We start from the raw sequence: 26,864 nt of genomic DNA, 5'->3' as shown, positions 1-26,864 counted from the left end.
GCATTTGTGGGACTATTTGGAGCTCAGAAAGCAGCAAGTGCCAGTCCTTTTACAGAGGGCATGTGAAAACCAGAGATATCTTGCACAGTCATGTTAGCGTTTGGCTGTTTGAAAGCTTTCTTACCCTGAACTGTGTTTCTTCATCCCTAAATTGCACATTAATAGTACTCAAAAAGTATTCTCTAGCTTAAAAAAAAAAAAAAGTTTAATAGTGGGAAACCCCAGTTTTTGTAATCTTTAGCTGTTTTTTTGCATTTTTTTTCTGAGAAACTAGGTTTCCAGCACTGCCTTAGAAATTCAGAGAAAATAACAGCTTTTTAGACATGGAGGACATTGTGAACTCTGGTGTTTGTGTAATTTGAAGTTGCCTGACTGCATGTTGGAAGCAAATACATTTTTTTGGTTGGTATTTTTTTTCTTTTGGGCATTATTTAAAGTTCAAATAAAATTCAAGTCAGTGCAAAACACTTCAGGGAAGAGCAGAGAGCAGAGGGGAAAACAATGCTATGCTGTGATTTTTACGAGGGTGTGTAGTGATAGCACAGGAGGGAATGGCTTTAGATTGGAGGGGGGAAGATTTAGACTAGATATTAGGAGAAAATTGTTTATGACGAGGGTGGTGAGGCACTGGCACAGGTTGCCCAGGGAAGCTGTGGCTGCCCCATCACTGGAGGTGTTCAAGGCCAGGTTGGATGGGGCCTTGGGCAGCCTGGGCTGTGGGAGGTGTTCCTGCCTGTGGCAGGAGGGTTGGAACTGGATGAACTTTAAGGTCACTTCCAACTGTGAGGAACACTCATTCACCGGTAAAATATTGTAAAGGACAAAGTCTTCGAAGCAAAGACAATAATATTTTTATTTTACAATTCAGTGCTGAATTGGATGCCCTTCTAAAAAAGGCATAACATCTTACAAAAGCAGTGGGTGTAGATATATTAGTTTTAGACAAAGAACCACGTAAATCCGCAGAGAATGTTCATTCTTTTTTTAGATCATCCAACCACGTCTGGAGACTCCCTTCAGGTTCTCTCTTGACCTACAACAGCTGCATCTTACAAGACAACTAAGCATATTAATAAATTCTCACAGCCCTACGGTTACCTCTTGACTTAAACCAGCTACATCTTACGAGACAGATTTACACGACGAGATAATTAAACATACAAACCAGGTGCAGCCAAACTTATCAATTAATTCTCACACAACCCAAACTATTCTATGGTGCCTGACCCTTGGCAGCTTGCTGCTGTGGTTCTGAGCCCTGTGCGGGTGTTTGGCAACAGAGAACATGAACCAGCAATGTGCGCTTGCAGCCCAGAAGGCCAACCGTATCCTGCGCTGCACAAAAAGAAGCGTGGCCAGCAGGGTGAGGGAGGGGATTCTGCCCCTCTGTTCCTCTGGTGAGACCTCACCTGGAGGATTGTGTCTGGGTTTGGAATCCTCAATGTAAGAAGGATATGGAACTGTTGGTACGGATGCAGAGGAGGCTACAAAGATGATCAGAGGGCTGGAGAACCTCCCATATGAGGACAGGCTGAAAGAGTTGGGCTTGTTCAGCCTGGAGAAGAGAAGGCTCCAAAGAGATCTTACTTATATCGACCTTCCAGTACCTGAAGGGGCTACAAGAAAGCTCAGGGGGGACCATTTACAAAGGCTTGTGGTGATAGGACGAGGGGGAACGGGTATAAACTGGAGAGGGGCAGATTTAGGCTAGACATAAGGAAGAATTTCTCCACCATGAGAGCGGTGAGGCACTGGCTCAGGTTGCCCAGGGAGCTGTGGCTGCCCCATCCCTGGAGGCCAGGCTGGATGGAGCTTGGAGCCCCCTGATCCAGTGGGAGGTGTTCCTGCCCATGACAGGCGGTTGGAACTGGATGGGCTTTAAGGTCCTTTCCAACCCCAACTATGTTACGATAACCACCAGGTACGACCGCCCCGGCTCACCACCGCCCGGCCCCGCCGGGGCTGCCCGTGGGCGGTGGGGCGGGCGGGTCCCGCCTCCCGGGGCGGGGCGGGGGCGCAGCGGCGGCGGCAGCAGCAGGATCGGCAGCGTCGGCCGCGGCATCGCGGCGGAGCGGCAGGGATGGAGCCTTGGAAGCAGTGCGGGCAGTGGCTGATTAGCTGCAAGGTGCTGCCGCCCAACCACCGGGTGACCTGGGACACTGCTCAGGTCTTCGACCTGGCGCAGACGCTGCGCGACGGCGTCCTCCTCTGCCAGCTCCTCAACAACCTGCGCAGCCACTCCATCAACCTCAAGGAGATCAACCTGCGCCCGCAGATGTCCCAGGTGCGGCCGCGGAGCCCTCTCTGCGGGGTGCGGGTCAGCCCCGGGCTCGGTCCCCGCTCGCCGTGCCCGGGAGGGGACAGCAGCGAAACGTCCTGCGGGCGCTCCTCTTCCGCGGGGGGCAGCCGGCAGGGCCAGCTGACCCCTTGCTTCCAGCTTTTCTAGGAGCGAAAGGGGAGGGAGAGCGAAGGGGAGGAAAACAGAGCTGCTAAAAAAAGGAGTTAAAAAGAAAGAAAATAGGAGGGGGCTGCTGGGGCGGGGAGCGGTGTCCGTGTCCGCCGGCGTCTGTGGCTTAAGAGGGATTAGCGCTGGGAAGTCGCCTTCCCCGTAGCTGCTTGCTCGTGTCGTAGTATCTTTTCTTTCTTTCAGACCCTTTTAAATTTTAAGTCTTTCAGCTGATGTTTTGGCTAAGTAATAACCCGAGTGTAATTCTAAATTCGTCGCCTTTGAGATGCCTTTTTTTAGGTGGGACTCTTTGTGGTTGTGCCGCTCGGATCTCGAGATGAGGTTACGTTAATAATTCGATGGGAAGAGGCTCCCTGTTGGCTCACTTTTGCCTTCACAGGGACGGTGGCAGCCGAGCAGGTGTGGCCGGAAAGCGAACTTCGGAGCCTTTCGTGTGCTTTAAAACATTGAGAAGTGGGTACATTGTAACGTCTCTGTGTTATGATTCTAGTGTAGTTTCTGGGAATAAAAATTGCCATTCACGTTTAGGACACTGGCAAAAAGCAGCAGCGGTGAATGATGGTTATGGGAGGAATATTCTTTGTGTTTGCTCACAAAGCTATTTATTTTCTTTCTTTTTAATTCCTTTTTTAGCGGGTATGTTTTACTACCAAGGGGACATTTTCTGTAAGCCCGCAGTGCAAAAAGAGAATGAAGTATTGGGTGTATTTCAGCTGGTTAGGATAAAAACTCAGATCCTTGTACGAGGTGTGACTGGTGTAAAGGCTGTCCCTTGCTTGAGAGCTTCAGTGTCTGCTTGAGTTACACATGCAGAGGCAATACTTAATCTAAGAGATCCAGAGGGTGAGCTTCTCCGAATGGAAGAAATTCAGTTAAGTTCTCTCTCTGCACTGTTGAAACTTTGAGAGTTTCAGGACTTGGTAAACTGTTTATGTTTTCATTATAGTTAGAATGATTGCTTCTAAACTAACCCTTTTTCAGTTTAGTTTGCAGAATTACAAATACTTTGCGTATAAACTCTTGGAAGTGATTTCTTGCCCTGCTTAGAATGGATACAAAGTATGGAAACAGACTCTTATTTTTAATGAACTGGAAAGATGTCTTCATGATATTACCCAGTATTTTCTGGATAGCTTACTTGTTGAACCCACTTCAATTAGAGATTAATGTTGCTTGTCTGGACCAGTATTTACCTAATTATAATTTTTATGAATTAAAGCCATAGTGATCTTCTGTCTACTAAAAATAAGTATCAATATGATCTGTCTTCTTTCTTGGAGCAGGTTTGGGAATCAAGATGAAAATTCATTTCTTTAAGTGCGTTTGAACTATAGATTATAATTTTAGATCTTGCATTATTTATAATGCATATGGTGAACTTGAGCTTTGTATATGTGTAATGTAGTTACTGGAATTGTTTCACAGATATGAAAGTCCCTCCTTGCATGTGTGTCTGCTGTACGCCTGTGGAACCTGGGCTCCACGGTGCTGCAGGCGACTCTCTGTAGTGGTGTGGGTATGCCCTGTGCTGATTTCACCCTTGGAATAGGGGAACGTGTTGCTGGATAACTATAATGGATAACTATATGCAGCATTCAATGTCTTGGGAATGTTACCTTTGCCTTCCGCAAGGTCAAGATTTGGCCATCTTAGTGAGGTTCTGTGGGGTATAATGAAACTCTTTTTGAGTAGATTTTCTCAGCTGGAAAGGATCGCTTAGAAATAATTTGAGAAGTTTTCATGAAAAATTAGGTTTTAATTAACAAATAGGCTGAAATTCTGCAAGTTGCTTGTAGTTTGTTGCTGACACTGAAAGAACACATAGCAATAGCTTATGCTGAAGTCTCAAAGACTTGAAGATTATTAATTTGGTGAGATCTACTTGGAGTTCAGCCCTAAATTGGGAATTTTGTCAGAATAATATCTGTCTGTAAACTAATACATTTGCTGCCCATAGGCTCTTGGGGTCTTGTAGAAATACTAGATAACTCTCCTGTTCCTCGTGGGGTAGTGATTTATAGACGTTGGAGGCATGGGTTGCCGGAGCGGAGTTGGCGTAAGGACAGACATAGTCTTGGCCACCGACTGCGCAGTCCGCTTGAATGTGCTGCTGTGTCTGTACCACTTTGCTGAACCGGGTGAACCTCGTGTGGCCCCTGTCTGTCATCTTTTAGAATCGAGCTGCAGCTCCTGTATCTGATAACGTTTTCCTCTGTGTAATCGTAGAGTGGCTCAGGGGATTCTTACCATACAGTTTTTGAGCAGTAAAAACAGAATGAGAAGGGTGGATGAAGGCTTCATGACCGGGCTTTGTGGAAAGCAGTGTGTCTTATTTTAGCTTTGTCTATAACTGCTGTTGACATTTGTGAGGCCTTTCTCTGCGAACCCAGTTTTCATGTCTTAGGGGCTAGTTATAAGTGCAGCAGCGCCAAAGAACAGGAAAGTGAGAGATGGTGCCTCGGGCAGACCTGGGAGTAGATGTCAGGCCTGATATGAGTCAAGTCTCTTCTATTTCATTACGTTTCGTTATTTATTTGTGGCAGAAAAGACATCAGTGATGCTTGTCAGCTTTGTGCAGTAGACCTTGGTAACTCTTTAGAAGCGAAGTGTAGAGAGGTTGTGTCTGATGCTGCTGCTTCAGGTGCCGCTTTTTGTTGGAGCCTTGCTCAGTGAAACAGGAGCACTGCTGCTTTGCTTTGTAAGCACTCGACTGCTGCCTGCTCTGGGGGCAGGAGTAGAAACTGGTGATGCTCAGCATTGCAACACAAACATGTGCTTGACCAAGTGACAGTGGGTATGATCTCTTTCATGGGCATGCCTTTGTCCCACCACCAGCCATGCCCCTTGGTCACAGCTGTTCTTGTGCGTGGGCCGTTCTATGCATTTGAAATCCATGGATTCAGCTGCCATTTTGGAGATGACAATGAAATGTCTCAGTGGTTTTAGATTACAAAACATTGGGTTTAGAAGCCATTTGAATGCTGGCTCTTTTCATCTGCATTTCTGTATGTTTATGATAATATTTACACTTTGTTAGTGGAAGTTGCCCTTTGAAGAGCAGAAGCCAATTCAGTCAGTTACGCTTTCCAGAAAGTAAGCCTCAGATATGAAAATATAAACCTTGCATATATGAAGGATGAGCAGTGTCAGTGAATCTTCCATGTCTGCTTTGAGAGCTGGATGCTGCCTGGCTCCTGTCTGAGAAGCTGGCATGTCTCAATGCTAGCTTTCCTGTGAAAAATTACATATGGGCTTTGTATGAGATTCACAACTCTTGTGTTCAGGGACATCCATGTCTGGATTTTTTTCACAATGACTGAACAGAGCAGGAGAGTGTTGGCTCTATTAAGAGCTCTCGTGACAAAGCCCGAATCCACTTTGCTGTCTGAACTCCCATGAGTTAGCAACAATAGTTTTTGTTTTTGACCAGTGCATGTACCACCAGGAAAGGAAATTTGGACAATGGATCACATATTGTCTTTTGGCTTTTAATGCAAGGGAGTCTGCCTGATTCTGACTTGAGAGTTGCTGTTGATGTGGTCTTATTTCAGGCATCATGTGAAGAAGTGCTAAACCTTGCAGCTACTGGGAACTGAGCTGGAAGAGGAGAATATGCTAAATGAATTGCAGATATGAGATGGATGTGCTGTTATGTTGCAGGGTTTCCCCTGAAGTGTAGGGTTGGTGCCTGGCGGCGGTGAGATGGAGGATGAAGCACTGCAGCTCTCACTGTGTGTATGTCTGTATCTTCCATGGGAGCTGTTCGTTGTAGCAATTTGCTTTCCTCAGATGCTGCCTCTTGACTAATGTAGACTGGTGAAACCAATGAAAATAGAAGTGATCCTTAACAGAGAGTACTGATCCTAATGTTTAATCTTAATCGCACAAGAACTTAAATAATTTATACCAGAAATATAAAACCTAAACCAATGGATTACGCTGGATTTGCAGAAGATGTCATCTGTTTAATGCTTATGTTTAATCTTTAATACTTTGCAAACTAGTTTTGAAATGGTTTTTGCAAGGCATTTAGTTAACTTGTGAGAGATTGCTAAACAGGAAAACTGCATTTAATGTAATACTGGCATGGGAGTTTACTAAAGGGGATGTTGACATAGATTAAATATGAAAAATAACTATTTCCTATTATTCTAAAGAAAATAAACAAGCTATCCCTCACTTTGTATTAAAAGTTCAAATGTTTTCTAATTTTAGGGAGTTACTTTTTTTGGTGTGCCCATCTAGTCCAGAGGAAGTTCATTATCTTTGTCATCCACATTATCTTTTGGTGTGGCAACTGAGCCTTTGAGCAGAAGTTTATTTTTCTTGGTTACAGTGGTATTGGGTAGCCTCGGGATGTGGGTGTGCTGAGAGACATACCTCTCAGTCTCTGTTTCCTCTGATCCTGTCCTTGGCTTGGAGCTTCCTCATTCCCCCAAATGATAACCACAATCTCCTGCCTGTAACTGGGTGAGTGTATATCCTGCCTCTGCAAGCCTCCCGCAGGTGGGTATGATCCACTGTGCTTTTCCCCACACCTGCCTTCCCGCAGCCAGGCCACTTTTCTTTCCCTTCCAAGTGTAGTCTAGGAGATCATGCCAGATGCCAGGGTATCAAACTTTGTGTGCCACGTGGCTCTGCAAGGAAGAAAATGGGAATGATCTCTTGGCTCTGCATGTTATGTAAAAGAGAAAGAACGGGATGTGAGTGGATATGCTGACCTCTGTGCGTGAGGATGTGATTTAGGTTTGGGATCTTAGGAGGGACCAGATGAGCGAAGTAAGAAAATAAAAGGGATTTGAAGTAGGGCTTGTGGTTCCTGCCAGGAGTCAGTAATCTGTTTTCCTTGGGCAGAGAGATCTCTAAGAGAATATAACGTCTGTTTGATGTACGTTAGCTGCTAGGTTATTGAGCTAAGGAAGTATCACAAAGATAAATTTAAATGAATACAGTTTTTCTGAAACTGCAAAACTTTCTGGGCTTGAACAAGAGTTGGGGAACTGGTTCAATTTTTCTCACTATGTAGGGAAGAGAGATGTCTTACAAAAACCCCACCCTAATATTTTTGAATTATTTCAAACTGTGTATATTCAATATAATTGTTTTAAAAATAGTTTTTGAACTTCGGGGTTTTTTCAGTTTCTTTGCTTACTTGCTGATACTTTGATCTACAAAATGTCTGTACCGTATTTAACTTTATTTCCATGATTCATCTAAATGAAAGCTCGCATTGGCCATAAGATAGATCCATAAGATGTATTATTAAAAGATATACTTATCCATATGTATGTTATGTATCCGTATGCATTTCTTATGCTTGTTGGACTTAGTAAAATATTTTAAATATTTGCTCAAAGCAAAACCTTAATATGACCTCCATGCTTTGTGCTAAGAAAAGCAAGTGACAAAAAAGTAGTGACCCGGTTTTTCTAGGTAATTCTTCTTGCCTTAGGAAGATGGAGAAAATAATATTTGACAACTGATGTAATTTTTTTTTTGATTCACATTGATTCTTTTTTGGGGGAGAGAGGGAAAACTGCAGTTGTACTGTACTGTAAAGCTTATTTTTTATATGCTGTATTTGTCATACAGCTGTTAAATGCAGCATACACATCATGTGAAGAATTGTCTTAAATGTTCTTTCCTGTACAAAATTCTGCTGTGCTGGAAGCTGTCTAATGCATTAACAGGAAAAAAATCTTCATGCTGGTTTTCACAGAGGCTATAGTGTTTGCCAGCAGTGGATAACTTAAATGAATGTCTGTGTAGGGCATGCTGCTGTGTCGCGTGGGAGAAGCCAAGTTATTTTCTGAGCCTTGTCTGACAAAGGTGGGAGACCTGTGACAGTGGCAAGTTGAAGGACTGCTTATGAAGAGAAACTAATAAATCAGAAGGGCTGAAGGGGAAAGCGAAGGATATATAAGAAGAATGTATAAGAAGTAGGAGGAAACAATCAAAAAAAACCAAGTACAAACTAGAGAGAATGGTCAGGAAAGGTTGGGAAGCTGGATTGAAGGGGGTGTCAGCAAGCAAGACACTTGGGATTTTGAGAGGGGACAAGAAAATTATCCTTATCCCAAGATTAATACAGCAAACCAGTCTGCTGTGTTATTCTTTCATGATAATGGCATTATCATTTAATGATGACATTCAGGTCTCAGTTATAGTGTACTGCGTTAGGGCTGTGAGGTCCAGGAGGTTTTTCCCCAGGCTGCAGCACTGTACGTTGGGATGGGTTAGTACAATGCGCCGATATAATTTGTGCACTGGCAAGATACAGGATCTTGGATTTCTTACCCACATCCTTTCCCTCCCCCTCTCCTTTGAAGGTCAGAAGAGTTGATTAAATTGTAGGTGTAAAGCTTAAATCGTAGGTGTAAAGAAGGAAATACAAAGGGTAAGGAGGGAAAGGGCTGCAAGGTGAGAGGCAAGACAGCTGCTGGTGGGCAAGGAGTGAGGTTGGGGGGGACCCTGAAAGGAGCGTGGTGGTGTGCCCGTTGTGGCCATACCAGTGGGGATCTGGCAGCTCCTGCCCCTGGCATAGCTGAGCCTGGGCTTGACTGGTGTGGGAGTTGGGGAGAAAGGTTAACTGAGAGTGTCAGCCAGCAGGCTGGTGAGAGGCATGGGCAGGAAGGACTTTCATAACACAGTCTGATATTGGTTAAATAGAGGCAGGCAGGGAAAGAGATCATTTTCTGCTGAAGTGATGTTGGCTTCCTGACCAGCAGCTGACCCAGATGGGAATAGAAGTGCCTGTGGTTGCAAAGGAAACCTTCAGGAGTGTGCTCCGCTCCATATGCCAGTTGTGTGCTGGAGAAGAGTGGACCTCTTGTCCAAACCCACATGTGTCACTGCCTGTCGCAGCGAGGAAAGGCCTGGCTTGTGCCCTGTGTTATGTGGGAGTATCTGAGTACAGAGGAAGATGTATTGTTTTATTTGGTCACTGATGTTTAATCTTCTTTGTTTTACTTGATATATAGGTGTCAGTTCTTGAAGTTTCTCCCCCCAATACTAAAACTATATCTGTAAGTCTTTAAAAAGCAAACAAAAAAACTCCCATCAAAACCCATTTATTTTTATTCTTCTTTTTATTGCTCCAAAGCAGTGTTGCAGTACTTCGATATTATTCCATTATACTCCATAGCAATATTTTGTGCTACCTTACACTGTGTTTTTTCAGTATTTAAAAAAATCTGTTTCACAGATATGTGCGAATTGCTGTTTACCTTGTCAAATCAGCTATTATTTTTCCTTCTGCACTTTCCAATTTACTTAGCATCACCTGGACCTACCTTTTCTTTCCTCTTATTTTGCTTTGTCAACCCAAGTTTAAAACTTAAGGCATTGTGTAATGCCAGCTGTTCACTGAGACTTGTGATACATAAAATGCAATCTGAACTGACGTATTTGTAGTCATTTTTTTAATTTTTAAATTTAGGAGTAAGATGTTCCCTCAAAGATCAGTGAATGCTATTGTCTCCAGTTCAACCCATTGTCAAGTGAGAACAAATATTCTAGAAAAACATCACTCGATGACCTTTCCTTTCATCCTGTATTAGAAGATGGTAGTGAATGTCTTGGTAACATGAAACACTGAAGGACTGTTAATAGGATATTTGTATATCCAGAACATGAAACCTTAGCCACAAATTGTGGGATATAGTGGTACTTTAGAAATTTGTATAAATCCACTTGTACTTTTAGAAACCTTGTAGCTTTAGAAACCTAAATTGTATTTAGGCAGATATTTTGAAAATCTCTTCTGGTACTTTGCGGCTCAGGTTTTGCATTTCAGAGCAGTACCAGTTTTTGCTGAATTGTACCAAGTTGTGTGAGGAAACAAAAAATTTCAAGTTTCACTTTCTCTTAGTGGTTTAAACTCCATGCCTGTGCACAGAGTGATGCAGGATTTCAGGGGCTGTATCATGTACTTGTCTGAATTAGTAATTGCTTTAATACTGTTCCTGCTGGACTTGGACTTCCCACCTTCCCACTTTCTTTTTTTTTTTTTTTTGCTTAGATTTTGGGATGCTTGGTATGAAGTAATAGTGTTTGAGCCTTCTCCAAAGGGCTCATTTGGGATGTGAATGTGTGCTTTTAGGACTGTTGGGCTTTAGGGAATTCCTAGAGCATTTTTAAAAGTGGAGAATATGTTAAAACCTTAAGCGGTCTGTAACAGGTGTGCAAATTTACTGAGATTTTACGGAAGCTGTAAGTCCTAAATGAGGTTCACCCTAGCCATTTCATTTTGAGTTCTGCCTGTCCCTGTTATGTTCCCATTTTCTTTTTATCCTTCACAAAGAGGGCAGCGTGAATTTACCCACCACTGTGTCTGGACGTGAATCACTACAAGTAGTCATGGGAAAGTTATTCAAGGTCTGTGTTCACTCAGTTTGCAGTTGTGGCTGGCTGCACTGAATATGGTGATCCATCTTCTCTGGGGATTGTGCTGAGGCCACCGATTTCACTGTAAAGTGTGCTGAACAGATGCCAGTCTTTCTAAAAGCTGAAGTTTAACTCCACGTTTGTTGTTCTCAGTGATGCCTTTGAGTGATGGCGTTGGTTAGAAGGACTGTGCCTTAGAAAAAGTTTGTAGCTACCGTCTCTTTGCTGTTACGGGTTTTATGAAGCGTTATGGAAATGACTCCAGTAATCCTATTGGAATGCCTCTACAGTTGTATAAGAGTCCTATGGATTTCCTTTCCTGTGGAAGACCCTGGTAAATTGATTAGCTGAAATGAAAGCCTTTGTTGACTAGGACCCCTACGATTTGCATGTGAATGCAGACATGGTGATGGGAGAGGGTGAGGGTGTAGGAACGGCAGAGCCATGCTGGGAACTGGGGAGGATGCTCTTCATGAGAAGCTCCTGAGCAGCAGACTGGAACATGTTTCAAATTTGTGTGTCTTTCCAGCTATAATTGCTCTGATTCATGAATCCCTGGGGAATCTGCTTAATTTAAACTACCTCCACTCTCTTTTCTGAGAATTTAGTTTTTTGTAGCTTGTAAGCCCCACTGCACATCATATTATTTCAAGAGCACAAAGCTCTAGTGATAATAACTGTAATGTGAATGATTCTCCAATGTAAAAAACACTTAATATGAAATAATAATTTAAAAAAATCTATTCCAGTTGCTTGTGGGATTCCCAGTTACAATGGCACAGCATTCCTGGAGGTTTTTATTTTTAGTTTTTAAGAAATGGCAAGTTCCTTCCATCAGTAGTATAGGCTAATTTCCATCAGTAGTATAACAGTAGCTGTGAATTCATTTGGCCTCTGAATAGCAGTGGACAAAGGCTGAGATGTATTCCTTTGGGGCAGAACTGGTGTTTTGGTGGAGTTTGTCTGCGTAAGTCTCCTGACAGTGGCTGTCATGTTAAGAACTTGGTCTTTCTCGCTTAGAACTCCATTGCCATTTCCATCCTATGGGAGAAGAGACTTACGGAATGCCTCTTTAAGGCTTAAAATCTGTTTTCAAAGTTGTGGCTCAACATGCAGGCCCACAAATATCGTATACTTTGTGAAACAGTTTATGTTTGGAAATATGACTCCCGAGTGTTGTATCTTTTTCATTTCATCTGATATTTGTAAAATTTGTGGTGGGGCAGTTCTATAGGAAAATTAGCCCTCACAAGAATTTGCAGGAATGGCATTCTTGGGAGATATTCTTTAAACTGTTTGGAAATGAAATGCAGTAGTATTTAGCTATTCCTTTTTTGTGCTGAATATCATTAGAGTTTGACCTCAAAATACAGTGTTTCAATAAAGTCATGTTAAAATTTAATGAACTTAAAATGCCTTTCAACTTGATTTGAAGGAGCAGCAGATTTTGAAATGTTAGGATTTCTGTAGGATGTTTCATTTTTCCATCAGCTGTGCTAGTGACAACCTCTTTACCATTTTCCCCGTTTCTCACATTTTTCTACCTTGTCTCAGGTGGCTTGATCTTATCTATCATGGCTGGAAATCTGGTGTGCTCTATGATTAGTAAGAGGTATTGCTCTGACAGGGCTGGTCTGTCTTTTTTTCTGTCGTCTTTTTTTCTGTCGTCTTTTTTTCTGTCGTCTTTTTTTCTGTCGTCTTTTTTTCTGTCGTCTTTTTTTCTGTCGTCTTTTTTTCTGTCGTCTTTTTTTCTGTCGTCTTTTTTTCTGTCGTCTTTTTTTCTGTCGTCTTTTTTTCTGTCGTCTTTTTTTCTGTCGTCTTTTTTTCTGTCGTCTTTTTTTCTGTCTGTCTCCATTTCTCCCTCATTTTGATTTATCTCAGTTCTGTGGCTTGTTCTGTGCTGGTACTCTCTCCTTTCAGTCTGGGCTGTATTACTTTCACCTTCTGCGTTTGCCTTCCCCCTCCCTCTGATACTTTATTCTCCTTCTAATGCATCTGTTTCCTCTTTCACTTCTTTCCTGATGCTCTTTCTTCCTTTCAGCTGTTTTCCCTGCTCATTTGTCTTCACTGTTCCTGTTGGCCTCATCCCTCTGTAGATCCTCTGACATGTGTTTCCTACATGGGTGTGAGTGCGTCGCCTCTGGAAGATGCTTCCTGCATAGATGAGAGTGCTGTGCAGGAAAGCTTGAGTGGAAGGAATGCTTTTAGGAACAGTGACCACGAGGTTTTCAAGGCACCAGACAGTGCTTGAAGAGCAATCGCGCTTTGTGCTGTTTTAAGCTGCTTTCAGTGACCACTTTTTGTAAATGGTGATTGCTTTGCTTTTATCCATTTTTTAAAAAGATTTCTATCTTTGTCCTGCAGTCAGAGATTTTCAACATATATGAGCGTATCCCTAAAATTGTTTTGCTGCTTGCTACAGGTGTCAGGGCAGACCACTCTAGTGGGCAGCAACGAGGATGGAAGCTAGTGCTGGAAGTCTGCAGGGTCAATCAGCTACCGATGTTGGAAACTTGTTCCTTTCAAAGGCAGCATCACTTGATTCCTGCCCTTCCCACCAACCTTTGGAGGTTTGTGCCGCTGTGGCAGTGCTTGAATAAAATTCTTCTGGGATTGTGTCTTGAGGGAGCAGGTAGGGATGAGAATGGTAGTTATTTTTAACCACTTCTCAGATTGATTATCGATGGTGCTTGCGAGGCAGAAATAGCCAGCCCTGCTAGCCAGCGAGCTCTCTCTTGTTGGGCACCAGTCTCCGCGGTTTCTTTTTCTCTCCAGTGAGTCCACTCACTCTTCAGGGGCTGATAGACGTGATAACTTTATTTCTGCTTCTCAGGCTGGAGGTGAGAGGACTATTTATGCTCAAGGTGAAACAACCACTGCAAGTAAGTATCTCTGTTGTGAGATAAAAGCTTTTGCAACAGGATGGTGTCTTTGAGCGATTATAGTGATGGCTAATGGCAACTATAAATCAGGTTAGGTGGAAATTAAGAGTAACTTTATCAGAGATTACTTAAAAACTAATTTTTCTTTTATTTGTTCAGACTATAGTTTGTTTCTTCAGGTTTCTGGAGTTTTGCTTGCTTGATTGCTTCCTGTGGATGGTCACCATCTTTATAGGCCTGGTATAATTCATAGGTGTTGCAGGCAGAGAAGGAGGCGATGCCCAGCTGGTTACTCCACCAAAGTCTGTGAAAGCTCAGCAGGTTCAATAGCTGTCCTGTAAACAAACAACTTGTGTTGGTTTGTTCGTATAATTTCTCCCATAGTGAAACAGTTCAATGTTGAGAGTTCTTTTTTTAAAACTCTCATGGGACTATATTAATTTTTTTCATGCAGTTCCTGGTTTAATGAAGAAACATGTATTTGAAGAATTATTATTGTGGCATTCATCCTGCTGCACTGGCTGATTTCATGGTTTCCTATTATTCAAAGTACTAGGGCAGCTTTTAATTATTTATTTCATGATGAGATACTGATGAGAGCTTAATCCAGGCCAGTGATTTTTTGGTTTTACTTTGGTGTTGGATCCTCCATAACTTCTGGATCATTTTCCTCACATGCCCTCACAGAACTGAAGTATGCTGCTGGGTAGGAGGTGGCTTTTGCCTAGTTTTCTAGTTGCATCGATGCTTTTGCCTGTTTAACTTAATAAATTCCATGTAGAGAAGCTTGATGTCTTAACTGTGAAGTGGACAGGGTGGACATAGTAAAAAAAAGATAAGGTTAAAGGTGGGCAGTTTATTGGTCCCCCTGCTATCCTTACAGGGTAATTTTCTTCATGCATTACAGAGAACAGGCTTCTATGACCTTTAGTTTGCGTTGCTTATTGCTGGCAGTGGGTACATTAAATGGGCTTCAGTAGATGTTTGGATAACTTCTGTCTCCACAAGCTAGACTGCTGCCCCCTTTCTGACCTGAGGTAGGTGGGCAGGTGGGAAGGCTTGAGCAGATTGGTCATGGGGGGGTTTGCAAATAATCCATATGGAGATGCTCACCTCCTGATGGGGTGGCCTCTGCCTGGTAGAGATCTCGACGCAGGTTTTGGTAGACCCGCGAGTCACGTTCAGAGGATCAGTCAGTTTGGTCAGTTGTGTGTGTGGCACAGCTGTTCTCAGCTGGGGAAGAGTGAGTCACAGACTTGTGAGTTTCCAATCCTTGGTGTAGAAAATACCCATGTATCTGCTCTCGTGGTTTCAAATGAGCAGTACAAAAGTTAAATAATTAGGCTGTATACTTTAGATCCCTCCTGAGTATTGACTTCTGACCTTTTTTAAGGAACACATATCGAGAAGTGGCATATTATTATCACAAAAGGAGACATGCTAGTTTCTGGAAAAAGCAAATGGGATTGTAATACAAATATTTCCTGAATAATATAGCCGCAAAACTAGTTGCAAGGGTCTGTTCTAATTGTTTTGCTTATTTACTCCCTTGCCCTTGTTTCACATGACTTCACTTATTCTGATCCGTTCAAACAAATGTTGCTGAATGATTTTTCAGTCTAGTTGTTCACACAATATTATTTTCTTTCAACAAATTGAACTAGTTTGTCTTTTGCTACAGGGTCTCCATGCTGCTGTTCTGCTTATCTAACTTAAAGGCAAGAATCAGCCTTGTGGTATTATTGTGTCCTCTTGTCTGAAAATCATTCTTATTACTTCTCTTGTGCTAAGAACCATCTCCAGCGAGGCAGAGGAAAATCTGTTTGTTGTTATAAATTCCCAGTTATAAATTGCATATATATTGATTTTGTTATTCTTTCTAATCTCCGTGTGCTTTGTTGTCTCACCAAGCTATTGTGCCTTTTGGAAGACAGTAAATGGTCTAGGATCGTACTGTATTTTATTTAGATTTAATTGTATTTAGCTGAAGAGTTTGTAGAACAAAATAATACTATACAAAATCAAACATAAAACTAGGCTTCCTAGGCAAAACGTAGGTTTTCTAGACACTCTTGCAGCTTAGCTCCGATGCTTGCATTGAAAACCTCCTAAGCAATCATTTGTGTCGAAGTGATATTCTGTTAGGCAATTTAGTAAGCTGATGCCTGTTCAGAGATCTGAATGTATGTTATAGGAGCTGTTTGTATTGCTTTTGTATGTGTTCTTTTGTATAATAATTTGGAAAAAATATTTGCCTGCAGCTTGCAGGCAGGCAGATGAATTTGCTCTCCCTGCATTATGTTGCTGTGTTTTTCTTTATGTATGCATCAATGCCAAAACCAGTAGTAGGTTACTGCTCATGTGGAAATTTTTTTAGCCATGGCAAGTGACTGTTGATTTTTATGTAGATTTTTGCAAATAGCCAGTGTCTTGCTGTGATTTTTGCATGCCACTTTAAAATTCATTTTGTTGATGAAATTATATTTAAAATGATAGGGCTGTATTTATAAAAGCAAGTCAAATTCTGCATGCTACTAGCATATGCTGTTGCTATTTAATGAATTTAGTCTATGCATTTGATCACCTTATGATTTTAATAAGATTAATTTTCTGAATAGAACAGCTAGGATCCAGCCCTTTTCACTAAGTTCAGAAGACCAGTAAAACATTGTGTGAGCACTCCCTACATTAGTGGTTCTCGGCTCTCCTCTGTGGTAGAACATTTCCAGCACTGATGTATATATTATTTGTAAATTTAAGAGACATGAAAACATGAGCATGAAACTAATGGTAACCATTTGTACAACCTGTCTTTAGGGATGGGGAATATCTTGTACAGGTTTTTTTAATAGTGTTTCAGGAAACTTGCTTTTCATGGGTCACCAATATACATGCAGTGTTTTTCTGAATTCATTCAGCTGAAAGTCCATGGTTTAAAGATCGAGATGAATTTTTTAAGCTGCTTTAAAATGATCCTTACCACAGTTCATCTGCAGATACCTGGAATAACGTGACAGAACACAAAGCACGTTGTACTTTTATAACTGGAATTATTATTTTGATAGAGTATTCTGTAGTTCTTCCAAAGGGACTGCGTAGCAAGAGAATATATCTAGTGGAGCTCTCTCATGCAGGACATGTTGTTCTACCTGCTCTCAACAGCTGCTCCTGGGCTTCACCAGCACCCCTCGATTTTATAGTCTATATTGCAGGAACTGCCAATATACAATAACAGTAAAGCATTTTGCCAGTATGCTGGTTGCTTTTTGCACTGCTACGGTATTTAATTATTGTGGGATTTGACATGGCACACTGGAGGCTGCAGACAAGTGTTGAGCTTGCTTCACATCTTGGGCTCCATGTTGCTCTCTTGAAAAGGCAGCTTTCATGTGTGGTCTTCTGTGATCTCCCATGGACTTAACCTGTTCAAGACTGAGGACCAGATCTTTTAACAGTGATGTTGGGTTCTTTACTGAACCTGCCTTCATGTTAGTTATAATGAGCTGTTTGAAATTATGGTGACTCGAGAGTAATTTTATTAATTGAATTCAAGGAAAATGTGATATTAGTATCTTAAAGACTCAATGTTTATTATGGTTCAGTAATGCAGATTTCTCACTGGTGCCCACGTACTCCATTTAAAAATGCTGATAGTACTGTAGCAAATAGAGAAAACAGACTCCAGATAATTCTAAATTATACTCTGTTCCAGAGCTTTCTCCGTATTTGGTTTATTTGTCATTTGATTGTTTTATGCCATGTAATAAATACTGATCTGTGCTCTAGGATTCTAATTTTAATTTTTTTTCTCTTCTTTTCATAAATATCCGTCCTTCTTATGAGAACACACTCGTGGTTATGTTTCAGTCTGTGAGATGCCAAATTAACATCCTTTGAAAGAAAGTTTTGGACCACTTATTGGTGAACTTTAAATGTTAATTTGAGGCAAGGTATCAATATGATTCAATCGAGACATCATGTGGGCCACATATAGAGGCGACATTCTCTCATTTGCCTCTACTGAGTTGATCACAGCTGTTAATTCATACTAGTGGAAGTAAGTGTTTATATGATTTTTGACACATCTCCCACATAAATTTGGGCTGCCTTCAATGATGCATTTCATTTTGGCAGACAGCGGGAGTGAGTGAATGCAGCTTTTTAGACAGCAAGGACCTATAATGACCTACAGCTAAAACGTTTTATGTCGGGTTTACCTTTCCTTGTTTGTCAGCCTTCTTAAGGAAGAAAACCTACTGCAGCTTCATAAGGAGTTACTTGGTTTTAAGTTGATGTTGTAAATTAGTGTTGCTGATGGTAGAATTAGTTTTAAAACTTGCATTATCTCATTATTTCAGATTGAATTCCTTATTTAGGAAGGCTATATGTCACTGAAGAAATGGGATGCAGTTTGCCTAACGCTAGCTGGATATCAGAGTGACTTCGTGTGGAAAACAGTTGTGGACATTAGTCTTGACATTTTTAGAGTTGTGTTTTAACTGACTTTTCACTCGGAGAATTTTTGGAAGTTGAGAGTTATTAATGTTTTTATATCCTCTTCATCACAGGAATTGCGGTTGTGGATGAAACCACTGTTTCATCTGTTTAAATATCTCATCGTCATCCAGACCAGATTCTTCAGAACAGTAATTCATTCTGGTAGACATAAGTGGAGGATGTAGCATCCATGGTTTTTTGCAAAGTACGTTTGCAGGGGCTTGTTTTCTGTTCCAAACATTCATTATGTTATAACGCTTTATGGCTCATTATGCCATTGCAGTCTACTGCATGAGCCACAGTGCTCCTGTATTATGTAGTTGTGGTCTCCTGTATTAAAAAGGATGTAATAACATACAAAAGGTGCAGTAGAAGTTTTCAAAGGTATGATTTTTCAGCTTTCAAAGAGGCAGTAAAGGGATAAAATATGAAAGGCCTGAGGAAAAAGAAAATTATTTGCTGTCCTTTCCATTGTGAAAACTGAAGGGTATCCAATGGAAGTGGTAGGTAGCATAATAAAAGCAAGGAAGTGGTGATCCTTCTTCACAAAACTGAGGTAGAAAGTCTGTTGTGTGAGGGTTTTTTTTTTAATAGCACCAAGGCTTCAAATTGTCTATGGCCTATGCAGTAGCTTTTAAGTATTTCCAAAAAGCTGTGTCATTAATACTAGAAGTGTTTTTAACTTTGATTTGAGGTAATACAGCATTACCAAAATGATTGGACCAAATAGAAATCAGTCTTATAAATCATCCAAATACGCCTTTACTTAGAATGACTTGCTTTCATGTATAAGATAAAATATCAGAGTTTTAGAACATTCTAATTATCTGTGGAATAAATGGTGTTAAACATTTTCTTCACTGTAGGTTGAAATAAATGTGTGTATTTTACTTGAAATATCTACGTTTCAGTACATAGTCCGAATCCTACAGGTCCTGGGGTGACATTGTCTGTCTGAGAACATGTTCTCGGAGGTTAGGCTTGTGCTGGTTAAAAACATGATCTGTGTGGAGTTGTGTATTTAAATCTCATTGACAAAACAAACTGTAGTATGATACCTGTCAACTTCTGTTACTGCTTCACCCGGTCTGTGTTATCTGGAAACATTAAACATTTGTGGAGTTGTGTCGCCTTAGGCTTTCCGTTCTCCTGGTGTGATCTGCAAAGTTTCCAAAGGTGTAGGTGACCCTGGCAGCAAAGTCTCTTGAACTTGTGTGAGTGTCCGGGTTGAAGTTTCCTGCGATGAGGGGGAACGAATGGGTCTGTGGTTTCCCTCAATGAGGTGTTTTGGAAGGTTATGGTTTGTGGATGTTTGGGATTGCTTGTCTCATCCTGGCCAATTTTGTTGCCTGCTTAGTTGTTGCATAAACCTCTGAAGCATGAGGTCTGCTGGGGCACTGGAGGATTTTGAACTCGTTACAATCTTTTATCTTTATTTTGGCTAGTGTTCAGCTGGTCTGCGTTGTATGGGTCCTTATGGGCTCAACAGTATGTGGTCGGAGAGATTTGGCAGAGTGGGTAGCGAGTGGCCATAGGCTTCCAGTGGCAGGTGGAGGTGAGCAGCTGTGGTGGAGGTGAGCAGCTGTGGTGGAGGTGAGCAGCTGTGGTGGAGGTCCCTTTCCTCCCTTCACTGCAGTGGGTGCTGGCTGACCCCAGTGGCCATCCCTGGCCCTTCCTAGCCCATCAGGGCCTCTGGGAAGCTATGGGGAAGGTTGGTAGAGCCACGCAGGCCATGATGGTCAAAGTGCCAATGGTGTCCTGCCTTTCCCCTATCAGTGCAATGGCTGAATGACAGAAAAGATAGAAGACCTGTTCTCCCCACTCCTGCTCCACACAGGTTTTTCATGTGTTGCGAAGGGGAGTGGATTTTCTGCAGGTTTATAATTGGATATAAATAAAGCTTTATTACTATGTGACTAATGTAACTAGATGACTTATACGGTAATACCAATTTATTTATAATGCAGTGCAATCATTATTCCCTAATTTTAATCATATTTAGAATTTCTCTTTACATATGTGCTGAAAGTTTGTAGTTTAAGGCATTTCAGAGGTGAGATTGCCTTAATACATATGTTTAAAAAAAACATAGCAAATCATTTTTACATTAACTGTGCAAAGGCACGTAAAGGTAGCTGCTGCTTTTTCTACCTGTTTACTGTAGTTTATGTAGTTATAAACTTATATGACTTCCTTTCCTCACTGTCATGATGGAGAACAATATAGATTTTAGGGCCATTCTCTTCTTCATTGTTTTTAATACAAAGCAATGGGGCAGAAAGCCTCTCCTACAGAGTGACACAAAAAAACCTTGCTAAGGGTTATAAGTTATAAGGGTTGAACTGTTTCATTTTCCACATGGTTTGATTTATTTGGCTGTTAGAAGAGTTCAGCGCTTGGTCTGACCCGTGGTACAGGCTTGGGTCTGGAGACAATCCTCAGCATTCTCGCGGAGCAGAAATGCAGGTGGAACACGTGGTGCTTGCTCAGTGAGTGAAGGTGAGTTTTGTGCAGCACCCTAGCCTGGGTCATTTTGTTTCACTACTGAGCAGAATAAGATGATGTATCAGGTACCCATTGCTCTCCTTACTATTGCTCTAGAGTCCAGGACCAGTAAAGTCTGAATTTGCTTTGTATAGATTGATCATTATTACTGGGAAGTGCTCAGATGCAATATATGTGGTAACAAAGATTGCAGAAGCATCTAACTTTCTCAGCCTGGTAAGTAAGAAGGAGCTCCGTGCAAATGTATGGTAAGTTTGAGCAGTTAAGAACTTGACTTCCTTCCTTAGCCTTTCCGATCAGAACTGTGTGGTGCTCAGTGCATGAGGGATGACATTTGGTGCTGGGTCAATATGTTAACACTTCAAAGGATGTCACAAGGTGTTAAAATTTTGGTCAGTATACTTGGTAACTGGTGTTTTCACTTCCAACCCTGAAAATTTTCTGTTGGAGTTTGTTTTTCAGTTGTGGTTATTCCCACTAGTTTGCAGTTTGGCTAAGGGCTTCTGGACTTAGCAGTTCTAGTTACTTGCCTTGCAATCTTTTGATTGTTTGAATATATGGGAAAGCCCTGTCCGTGTCACAGAGCATGGCCTAATAAACGGCAAACCTGGAGTGGTGCATCAGCAAAAATAGAGCAGTGGATTTTTAAAATAGGTAACTGGAGGACAGCTGTATTCATGTTTGGTAATTTGTAGAGAGCTGTACTACATCCTTAAGGACTTGCTAGGAATTTATTCCATGATCAAAAGAGCTTGGAAAAGACTACTCATGTGCAGTTCAAGAAAACATTTGAAATATTTAATGAATCATCTATGTTAACACTAATGAATGATAATAAGAATGTTGTTTCTTCCTGTTGGAAATCCTAGACCCTAGTATGTGACCTATACGATATGCAAATGAGAAATTGAAGAGCATAGTAGTTATTTGGGTTAACTTCACCTTTAATAGACATTGACTAACCATGTGAAGTTTTTCCCGCTCCTGTTGTGTTGAATTTCTGTGTAGAATTCAGCGTTGACAGCTTTTGAAACCTTTCAAAGTGCTTAGAAGAGAACAAGCCAGCACATGCTAAGTTAAATAATGATCCTAAAAAATTCACACTGTAAGCCTTTTTAAAGGTATTACATAGTTGAGATCCAGGTCTGGCCTTGCAGGGCCTGTGTCCAGGCCACCAGGGCCACAATTTACTCACAAATAAGGATAAGTTCAGATGAGGAATTCAGTGGTGCTTATTTTTAGGGATGGAGTAAAATAGCGAAAGGAATTGTTTTTCTGCAGTAGAATTGGACTCAAGTGTGGATCCTTCCAGTGAATTCTGTGCAGGGACCCTTAGCCTATATGAAAGTCTTTTACCACACTTTCATGGGGCTCCTTACACCCTAAGATTAATTTCCATTGCACAGGTATAGGCAAAGTAAGATGTCTTCTCGTTTTATTACTGTAACATTAGAGAGTTGTAAAAAACCAACAGTCATGAATAAAAGATATTAAGATACAATGGAAACAGCATCTTAGCGCACCAAGCTAACAATATGAAACAAATGTTTTAGATGGTCTCTTTACCACCAGTGTGGCAATCTTTTACTGCAGCTGTAAGCTTTTTGGTGATTTGAGTGTGCGCCTGATTTTTTTTCTCTGTTAAATTTGAGATTTTCCATTCATTTTGCTGTTTAAATGCATTGGGCTGCAGGCTTTTAGTTTTTTCTTCCTCTTTCGCTGCCCTGTGCCAAATGAGTTTAAATAAATTAGGTAAGCATACGTTTTGAGGTTTCTGTGTCTTTAGAAGTTTCATACAACTGCTAATGTTTCATCCGCTAAGTTGAAATGTGAGTGATTAGGAATCCAGCGTTGGATCAGTGACAATACATCCTAGCAGAAAATCACTGTCCTCTACAGTTCTGCCTGTTACAGAAGCATTTTCCATGTCACAATTTTAAATACAATTTGCAGCGCAGTGGCCACTCTCTTATTTTTAATGGCAGTTTCATAAATAGTTTTGCCTGAAGCATTTTAACACCAAAATTTTAACACATCATTTTGTTGCTTTTGGCTTTTATGTCATGTTTCCCACTGTTTAATCATTAGTGAGTCAAGTCCCTCTTTATCTGAATGGCCTTTCCCACTGGATCTTTCTCTCTGTTGGTGTATTTTGATTTTTTAACCTATGTTGTACTGTGTCTGTCCCTTTCCTGTTCCTTTTCCTGTGGTCCTCTAATTTTCTTGCTGCTGTCTTCTCCTATTTCTGTTTTCCTCAGGACTTTTCTGTATTCCCTTTATCTTCCTTCCTTTTGCATTTGTTTGTAAGACACTGTGATCCTTAGAGAAAGACAATTTTAGTGATGCAGCTTTAGCATTTAAGACAGATAGTAGTAGTCATTTGAAAAGGTAATGAAGCACGGGAACCTCTGTGTGCACTTTGCATACCTAAAACTGTGTTTCAATTACTGTTCTTTTTGACAAGATTCTGTAGAATACACTTGTTAAGTCTTGCTGCTGGGGGAACAAAGGGCTCCTCAAAAAATTGCCCTTCACAACAGGATGCTGTCCTGAGCCTCCCACCCATGCCTCTTACCAATTACACTTGGGGAATTCCTGCAGCTGGGGCTCTGTGGTCTAAAAATTCCCATCTGTATAGTGACTGTGTGCTTTCCTGAAGCCTTCCTATTTTTCATCAAGTAAAGGAGAAAAGGGTTCTTGCTTTTTCAGGCAGCCTACTGACTCCTATTCTGAGGCACGTGGTGGGAAACGTGGAAGGTGTTGGCTGAATGTGTTTTGGTGACCATGGACTAGACGTTGCCAGTTCCATACATTGTGGAATACCTGACTTAAGGAACTCAGAGATTTAAATTCTGCTTTGCCCTCATTTGCTTAACAAACGCTATAGTGACAGCATAGCCAAGGAGAGAATCAGGAATGCATGCCAAGTCCTGAGCTTTTTTCCCCCTGCTCTCTCTTCACCCCATATCAGAACTAATGGAAGCTGAGCATCCTTTGTGCTTCCTCAGCTTTTTTTTTTCAGGTTTCAATTTCCATTTTCTTTCTTTGAAGCACAGAGAAGAGCAAATGTACATAAACAAAGCTTCATACTCAAGCCAAAATGCAATAGATGCAATTGAATAGTAGTCAGTTAGGAATTTTAAGATGAGCTTTTCTATGAATATTTTAATTACTACATTAACTGAGCAAATAAAGAGCATGCTATAAATATTAATATTGTTAGCAGTGGTTCAAAGGAATTTAATATATGTTTTATAGTTCATACACTATCCTATGTGTTGCGTAGGCCTTCAAAGAATGCCCACATCTAGTAAGCTAATAACACTACAGATCTCTGTAGCTATCCTTTAATTGTCTGAAATAAAGGAATTCTCTGAATTAGGGAATGTCTGTTGCTGTTCTTTGAGTAGCACTTTTCTGAACAAAATTCTTCAGAGTTATGCAATGGTACCGATCTTGCATGTTTTGATACCCAAAAATGGTTCTTGTCTTAAGTGACTATACAGACAGCTAAGAGAGAGGCTGTGAGCTGCTGAGAATACTGACAATGAGTCTTCCGGAACTCAGTGTGCTTATCTATTAGCGTATCTGGTTTGTTACCATTCGGAGAGCAAAGGTTAGGAGGTTATTTCATATTTGGTTTGTTTGGTTCGGCTTAAAGCTTAAAAAATGTTGATCATCTGAATGATGGAGATAGTTTGCAGAACAAGAGGCCAAATGCAGAACCTAGAACTGAATTCCTTTGCTGTGAGTGATATGTTCTTCCTCTATGCATTAGGTTATTTTTTTAATCATAATTTGCAAGTTAATATGCTTAATCTAAGAAAAAGAATAATGCTTACTTGTGGTGATGTGTCGCTTAAAACCAAAATAATCTCTGGAGACAGCCTTGTAGCTTTCATTTGCTTACTGAAAATGGGAGCACTCATCCTAACTCATTGACTTGGTCTTTAAATTCCTTATGGCCCTTTTGCATTGCCAGCCCTCAGTAAGACTCTGAATTTAAAGATCTTCACAGTAAAAGCGGGAAGCACAGGAACAATAGAAATGTTAAAACATCCATTCTTGACTCTTCCATTCTTAGTATTGCTCTTTTCCCTTTTGCTGATGTAGGAAAAGTCATTAATAGATGTCGAATTAAGACTTCATCAGTCTGTCTGTACTTCATTTGCCTAGAATCCTTACAGCGATTTTTTTTTTTTTTTTTTTTACTGCGTATAGCAATAATTACTCCTGTTGGCAGAGCAGAACTAATCTAATCTGCTTTGGATGCTGAAATCTGTGAGGAAGCCAGGAATGATTTCTGTCTTGAATTTTTAACCCTGAATATACAATTCTGTCAGTACTGTGATTGGCCCTGCCTTGTACCGAGTAATCTGGTGTTAATAAACATACAGATATGAAAAAAAAAAAGTGTCTTCTAGTAGGGATATAATGTGCTCCTATTTTGATAACACTTCTTTTGGTCTCTCAAAGATGGCACATGTCAGGTAACAATCTAGCCTGGCTTAGAGAAGGGAGTTGTTGATAAATTAACGAGTGTATCTCTTAGCACCAAATTTTCTTCCTTTATTGGATGTGGCAGAAAGAATTTAGAGGAAGCGAGATGGTTTTTGTGCACACATGTTATGTAGGGGCTGCTGAAGCCCATGTGTCTGTATTTTTATTTACTGTTGCTTTTTTATGTATATAAGTTCAAGGTACAATTTTGGTCTTGCCACTGTCTGTGACTTCGCTATCGTGACAATATCTTCACTTCATGGCTAAAAGAGGCAATGATGCTGTTTGGTCACAGTAAAGAGTTCCTGTATCTCTCTCTTAGATTTGGACTTAATAGGATTCGAACAGTGTTAGTACGGTATTTGTGTTACTCTTATCAACACCGTTGTTGCAGCAAATACCAAAACAAATGAGAAGAGGAAAAATATGCAACCCTCAGGGCATAAACCAGCTTCTTTGAAGGAAGTTTTGAGGACACAGGTTCTTCTGTTTTGCTGCTTTCTTTCATTGAAACAACTTGCACATACCAGTCTTGGTGACAGAATGTAGGAAAGCAATCCTTCCAGTTAAAGCCATTATGGCATTTTTCACATTTCTCTTGCTGAAGAGGTATAAGTGCATTGTTTTCCTTTTTGTTTATATTCTGAGGAACAGAATTGGAAATCAAAATGAGATATTCCCAGCTAACCTGTTTTCCTCAGCATGCCAGAAATGGACAGGAGAGGTCAGGAGCCTGTGTTTTGCAGTGCTGAGGTGTAGGAAGAGTATTTAAGTGTTAGACAATGATCTGTTTCTGGTTCTATTCTTCTGCCCTCTATTCAGGTTAATTCTGCCTTTCTAAAACCATAAATGACTGATAGAAAAACCTACCATCTTCACAAGCTTGTATGTGCCTCCTTGCCTGCAACACCAGTATCTCACAAATAAAAAAAAAGAAAGTGATTGTGCCTTCTGAGGTGCATGATTGAAGCCAAATTTGCTCATCTGATCGCTCCCCTTTTATATGATTGTTTTGAATGTCTGGCCTTTCCTCAACTCTTTTTGTCATAACATGCTGGCTATTACATAACACCCACCATTTTAGGGGCATCTCTATAATGGTGTTTAAAGACTACGCAAAGGCCAATAGCTGCAGCTGTGTAGTTTATAAAGTGATGTATTCAGAGGAGAAATGGGAGGGGAAAGTTTCTGGACTTTCTCTGACTGACATGCCTTATTTTTTTTTTCACAAGAGGCATAGATGGTTTGGTGGACAATTGGCTAAGCAGAGTTTTTTTCTGTGTTCCTTCTCTTCTGTCATAGCTTCTACATGATGGTGGCTAGAAGCGACAGACCTCTGTTCGTGTGCAGTTGTTGGGAACCTCCTGAACTCTGTGAGGGGCCATGAACACAACACGCAAGAAAAGCCTGGGAAATGTGGTGACAAAGGGATAGGCATACAATGTCTGCAAAAGTGAATTACGTGGTGAAGTTCCACCTTCTCTGACATAGTGACAGTTATTGATTTTGATATTAATGGCCCTTTACAGCCTAGCATCTGTTTTTAGACTGTGTCTGATGCTCAGGCTTCAATATCTTCTGTTTCGTCCTTGTTCCTGGTGTCTTTAATGCTGTAGGAATGTCTGCTG

At 41.0% G+C, this 26,864-nt stretch overlaps 1 protein-coding gene across 2 annotated transcripts in view; it reads left to right on the top strand.

The window, feature by feature from the left end:
* The first annotated feature begins 2,019 nt into the window (after window positions 1-2,019).
* VAV3 (vav guanine nucleotide exchange factor 3) overlaps window positions 2,020-26,864 on the top strand; it is a 165,786-nt gene continuing 140,941 nt past the window's right edge. For both annotated transcript variants that reach the window (XM_054073128.1, XM_009555828.2), the window contains exon 1: window positions 2,020-2,284. In XM_054073128.1, the coding sequence (XP_053929103.1) occupies window positions 2,081-2,284 (204 nt within the window). In that variant the 5' untranslated portion in view covers window positions 2,020-2,080. The remainder of the gene's footprint in view (window positions 2,285-26,864) is intronic.

This window comes from Cuculus canorus, chromosome 8, assembly GCF_017976375.1.
Source record: "Cuculus canorus isolate bCucCan1 chromosome 8, bCucCan1.pri, whole genome shotgun sequence".
NCBI lineage: Eukaryota > Metazoa > Chordata > Aves > Cuculiformes > Cuculidae > Cuculus > Cuculus canorus.
This window is presented reverse-complemented; position numbering and strand designations above follow the sequence as displayed.